Source organism: Rhincodon typus, chromosome 8 (genome assembly GCF_021869965.1).
Source record: "Rhincodon typus isolate 14 chromosome 8, sRhiTyp1.1, whole genome shotgun sequence".
NCBI classification, from domain to species: Eukaryota; Metazoa; Chordata; class Chondrichthyes; order Orectolobiformes; family Rhincodontidae; genus Rhincodon; species Rhincodon typus.
In genome coordinates this window covers 3,278,897-3,284,535 of record NC_063339.1, presented here as the reverse complement: position 1 = coordinate 3,284,535, position 5,639 = coordinate 3,278,897, and the positions used below count along the sequence as shown (strand labels likewise).

The 5,639-nt window shown below is 44.7% G+C and overlaps 1 protein-coding gene across 1 annotated transcript in view; it reads right to left on the bottom strand.

Annotated features, from left to right (window-relative positions):
• Positions 1-217: 217 nt before the first annotated feature.
• Positions 218-5,639, bottom strand: part of LOC109917284 (transcription factor IIIB 90 kDa subunit-like) — a 311,075-nt gene continuing 305,653 nt past the window's right edge. Inside the window, exon 15 of the mRNA XM_048600010.1 lies at positions 218-305. Within this exon, the coding sequence (XP_048455967.1) occupies positions 218-305 (88 nt within the window). The remainder of the gene's footprint in view (positions 306-5,639) is intronic.

Genomic DNA, 5,639 nt, shown 5'->3' with positions numbered 1-5,639 from the left:
CCGCCCCCCCCGGGGCTGTCAGTCCTGAGGCACTGCCCCCCCCCAATGAGAGCAGTCCCACAGCACTGACCCCCCCAATGAGAGCAGTCCCACAGCACTGACCCCCGCAATGAGAACAGTCCCACAGCACTGACACCCCCCACTGAGAGCAGTCCCACAGCACTGACCCCCCCCAATCAGCGACATCAGTAGAAGAGTGGCGAGTGAATTTGAAATTTTAAAATACCGTAAATACTGAGTAAAGGATTGTTACCGGGTTAATTGCTGGTTTTTTCGAAGGTACTGAAGAAATCAGGGGGCGAAGCCTAGAAAAGAAAGGAGAATAAGTCTTTCAATTGGTGCTTTCAGTTTGATTCTTTAATGCTCAGACCAAAGTCACACAGTAGACTGAATTGTACATTTAAAGATAGTAATTTTGTAGCTCTTGCTTCAAACTAAAGCAGGGCCAGGGACCCTAAAAGTTATACCTGTGTGAACGTTTTAAACGTAAAACAGAAAAGTCAGTTAAAACATGTTCAAGGTTTTAAATAATCTGTGAGGTAGCATATCAAAGATGTTCAAACATGACTGGATTCTACAATGTGTGAGTAAGATACTAGGGAGATGGGCTTCAACAGGAAAGTGAGTATACCAGACGGGGGTCTTCAAAGGGAGATGTACTGTACACAACTGAGGGATGATCTCAGGTTTATGGAGGATTCATTGTTGGAAAGGCTGACAGGTGAGCAGCGGGAGAGGTCTGTCTGGAGGTAACAGAAACCTCGATGTGTGTCGTGTGTGAACAGAGACGAAAATACAGTTTGATCACTGGAATGAGGCAAAAATAAAAAAAAACCTGCCAATTCTGGAAATCTGAAATGGAAACAGAAAATGTCGAGCAGTTCTGGTGCTGTCTGTGAAAAGAGAAATACAGTGAAAAGGCACATTCACCAAAATAAGCTGTCTCAACAGTATTCACCAGGCAGACTCTCACATGATGGGCTGACCACATTTAGACCCTGCCAGTGAGCAGGGGCAGGAAAACACCATTCTTCACTGCAGGAGGAACTGGTTTGGAGATTACATTTTACTGGTGTGATTGGCAGCTCTTGTTCACACAGTATCAGAAAAACTACAAAGCCAAGGCACCCGAGGGACACCAGCTCCTAATTAACTCACTTAGGAAATGATCTGTGCTTAATGAGGGGGACTGCTCCATGCTGCTGTCAGAAAGGCAGGCACAGACTGGCACAGACTGGCTGACACAGAGTGATAGATCGGAGAGCTCTGTGTTTCCTCAGGACTGCTGCTTCATTGTATAATTAATTTCTAAGGTTATCTGAAAGGCCTGTGGCAGTTTGTTTAATTGTGAAGCAGCTTTTCAGGAATTTAGCTCCTTCCGGTTTAACTAGAAAATTGATTTGTGTGTGTGAAGATAAGAAACAGAGTTTGTTCTTTACCCCTGCACAAAGTCTCCTGATCGTAGCACATATCCTGGAATGTTTGATGGGGACAGTGTAGAGGGAGCTTTACTCTGCATCTAGCCCTGTAGTGTTCCTGTCCTGGGAGTGTTTGATGGAGGACAATCTGGAGGGAGCTTTGCTCTGTATCTAACCTCATGCTGTCCCTGTCCTGGGAGTGTTTGATGGGGACAACAAATGGAACTTGATTCTGTATCTAACGCTCTAGAAACATACATTATGACTTTCTTCACAGTAATATCAAGTGCATAAACATTATCTCCAGGAACAGTAACCTGCTTGCACAGGTGAAACTGATGTTCATATTTCTCAGTGAATGCTGAGATATTTTTGTCTACTTTGTTGCACACTCAGGATCCTCAATTGCTTTCACTTTGTTAATAAACATGCATGGGTAAGTTCCTGTAATGCACAGAAAACAAGTTCAGATCACAGTCAAAGACAGCATATTTTAGTAAAATCCCAAATATTGTTTGATGAAGGGGAAAGCTCATCGCTCATCACTGTTTCATGTCATTCCCAAATCACAAGACTCAGAGTTCAGCAGCATTAGGAATGCAACCGTTCAACTCATACCAGGCAATACTCCTTACCTCAAAATTACAGCCCCAACTTCACTCTAAGAAAGGAAATGGAAGGCAAAGGCTGGGGATGCCCCTTTGAGGAAATTTAAGTTTAGATTGGTTTTTAGCAACTTTTTCTGGAGATGAACACTGAATAAAACCATCTGAATCCTGATTCTCTAAAGCTACCAGCTGGTCTGAAAATGTTTGCTTCAGGTTTGTCTGGAATCAACAGTTGGAAAATGCACAGTGAAAGCAGCTGTCAATTGTGCTGCGAACTGACTGACTGCCTGAAACGGCTGTGTAAAGGTTTTTTTTCTCATTGTGTAACAAGCTGACATGTGGGTTGGAAAGCTGACAGGGTAATGTTTGAAGAAATGGAAAGCAAGAAATGGAGGAAGCAGGACAAAGGAGAGAGTCACGGTACAGAGAGAGAGTGCTCGACACTGAATAGCTGATCCTCACCAGCTACTGGCAGTGGAGTCACTGCTGCCTATTCCTGTGCATTGGTGGGACAGAGGGCAGGGGGATATGCATTGGAGGTTGGAGTCAGAGGAACAGAGCTTACAAGAACTAGGAACAAAACCAGAAGTTGCTGGAAAAGCTCATCAGGTCTGGCAGCATCTGTGAAGAAAAAGTCAGAGTTAACGTTTCGGGTCTGGTGACCCTCCCTCAGAACTTACAAGAACTAGCATTGTTACATAATGGTGACAGCAAGGGCACACAGAGATTTGCATACACATTGAATATGTACAGTTGTTGGTATACTATTGATCTGAATGGGGAAATCATAGCTCAGCCTGATGACGTTTTTGCCAAACAGGAGTCAATGGAAGTAATTGGTGGGATCCCAGCAAAGAGGTTCTTCAACCTTAATCCCACCCCCACGTAGATCAAGCTGGAGAGGAAAAGAGGAGTTTTCAAAGGTATGGGAAAGTGATTTAATTTGGATTGGGTGTGAGAGGTGGAGGCACTCACTAGCCTGGTGTGGCTAGCTGTTCTTTCCTGTTTCTGTGCCTCAGCATTTCTGCTACTGAAACCCTCAGGGGTACTTTTATTATCCACAGACTCAACTATTCCAATCTTTTTTGATTGCCCACCTTCCACAAACAGGAGCTCTGTCAAAACCACATCCATATTTCAAGTCACATCAAATCTTGATCACATATCTCTCTCCTGCTCACTGATGGCTCCCAGTACAGCAACATCTACAATTTATGATTCTAATCCTTGCTTGCAAACACTTTCCTTACCTATCCCCAGAATGTTTTTCAGCTGTACAACCCTTCGAGAAGATCCCTGAGTTTGTCCAAATCTGATCTCTTCCACATCCCCAGTTTTATTCTTCCCACCAATATGCAGCTGTGCCTTCAGTCAACCAGGTTCCAAGCTCTTCAATTCCGTCCCAGTGATTCCAAAAATCTAAGCTGACTCTTCAGTGAGGGACTAGTGCTTTATTGGAGGTGTCGTTTGTCAAACATGAGTTAAACCAAGACTCCATCTGCTCTTCAAACTGGATGTAAAAGATCCCATGGAACTAGATGGAAGAGCAGCTTCTGCACTGTAGTGATCCTATGATGATGATTCTACGAAAAGAAGTTATCTCTCAACCTAGATACTGCTGAACCACCACCAAAAGGAATCAGAACACCAGAATCTCAAAGATCTGCAAACCTAAGGTTTATAAAAGTGACTGCTCACCAACTAATATCAATGTTACCAATGACCTCTACTGCAACTGCCACAATGTTCAACTATCTGTATTTTAGGGCAGCACAGTGGCTGAGTGGTTAGCGCCGGTGCGTCACGGCGCCAGGGACCCAGGTTCGATTCCACCCTCGGGTGATTGTCTGTGTGGAGTTTGCACATTCTCCCCGTGTCTACGTGGGTTTCCTCCAGGTGCTCTGGTTTCCTCCCACAGTCCAAAGATGTGCAGGTTAGCTGGATTGGCCACGCTAAATTACCCACAGTGTCCAGGAATGTGTAAATTGGGTGGATTAACCATGGGACATGCAGGGAAAGGGTAGGGGGATGGGGATGGGTCTGGGTGGGCTGCTCTTTGGAGGGTCGGTGTGGATTTGTTGGGCCGAATGGCCTGTTTCCACACTGTAGGAATTCTATGAGTACACTTCTGTGTTAGACATTACACGGTATTTGATTGGCATTACATAAATGCAAGTCTTTCTCTGGTTTCTTGAATATCTTTGCCTCTCTCTGTGGCCACGATGATAGAAACTCTCCTCATACAGCTCATGTGGCTCAGATTCAAAGCACTTGTTTAATAATGCCCCAAATGAAAGGTGCTATATGCAAGTTGCTGAAATTATCTGCAAGTCTAAGCACCGTCTAATCTGCAGATCACTTCGGAAATTAGTCATTAGTAGGAAGGCAGCACCTGTTTGAAAAAAGATGCTGACATGACTGAATGATCCCATTTGTTTCAAGTACATTGCTGGCTCCCCATTGCGCCACAGTTGGAATGTACACAAGCAGGGACACAGTGGAGTGCACCTGCAGTCAAGCCATTCCCTTCTATCATTTTTTCTATCTCTCCTGACAAGCTGGGGCACTTGCCAGGGTATGGTTCACCCGGCACCAGCTGTCCTCTGGTAACATGGGCCAGTTGCCACCCTGTGTAACAACCATCAGCAACAGCACCATTTAGAGTCTACAATGTCTCTGACATTACAAAGTCCCAAAGCGCTTCACACCAGCATAAGTAAAAGAAACAGACAGTGAGCTGGAAAAGGGAGATATCAGGAGGGCTGATCAAAGCTGACCAAAGAAATGGAACTCACACGAGGGCCATTCAGGAAGTGAGGAAGACCAACAGATTTCAGGAAAATTCTTCACTGGAGACACAGAAGGAGCAATGTGTAGAAGAGACTGTTAAGAAGAAGTACTACATGGGGTGGTGTCGTACTAAGAAGGGAGGCGGGTGTGATGAAATAGAGAGATTAAAATATAAGAATGAGAATTTAAAAGTTGAAGTGATGATCTACATGGGGCAGCATAAAGATTCTGACAACATCTGATGAAAATCTTATCCCACAGGAATCATCAGATAGAAATACAGGACTCTACAACATTTCTCCACCCTCCCTAGACCCTTTCTACTGAAGCTAATTGCAATTTATAACACAGGTCTGGGTTTATGTGGTCCCCATAATCTGCCATAACACTGGCAACGCCACAGAGCTTGCCCCACATCAGCACAATCAGAGTGCAAGACAGCCCAGCTTGAGTGATTGAGGAGCAGTACATGAATTTCCAGTCAATCTGTGATTCATCTGGAGTAATCAATGGGAATGGATCAGAGGGGACCCAGATCAATTTCTGGCTGAATACAGGAATTCCCACTCGACCTTTCGATGGCGGCGTCTGAGTGCGTGTGTGTGTGTGTCTGTGAGACAGTGTGTCTGAGAGTATATGTAAGAGAGAGTGTGTGTCAATATTTGTGTGTGAGGAAGAATGTATGTGACTAAGTGTCTGGGTGTATATGTGTGTGTGTCTGAGAGAGTGAGACAGTGGGAGTGAGTGAGAAAATGTGTGTGTGTGTGTGTGTGTGTGTGTGTGTGTGTGTGTGTGTGTGTGTGTGTGTGTGTGTGTGTGTGTG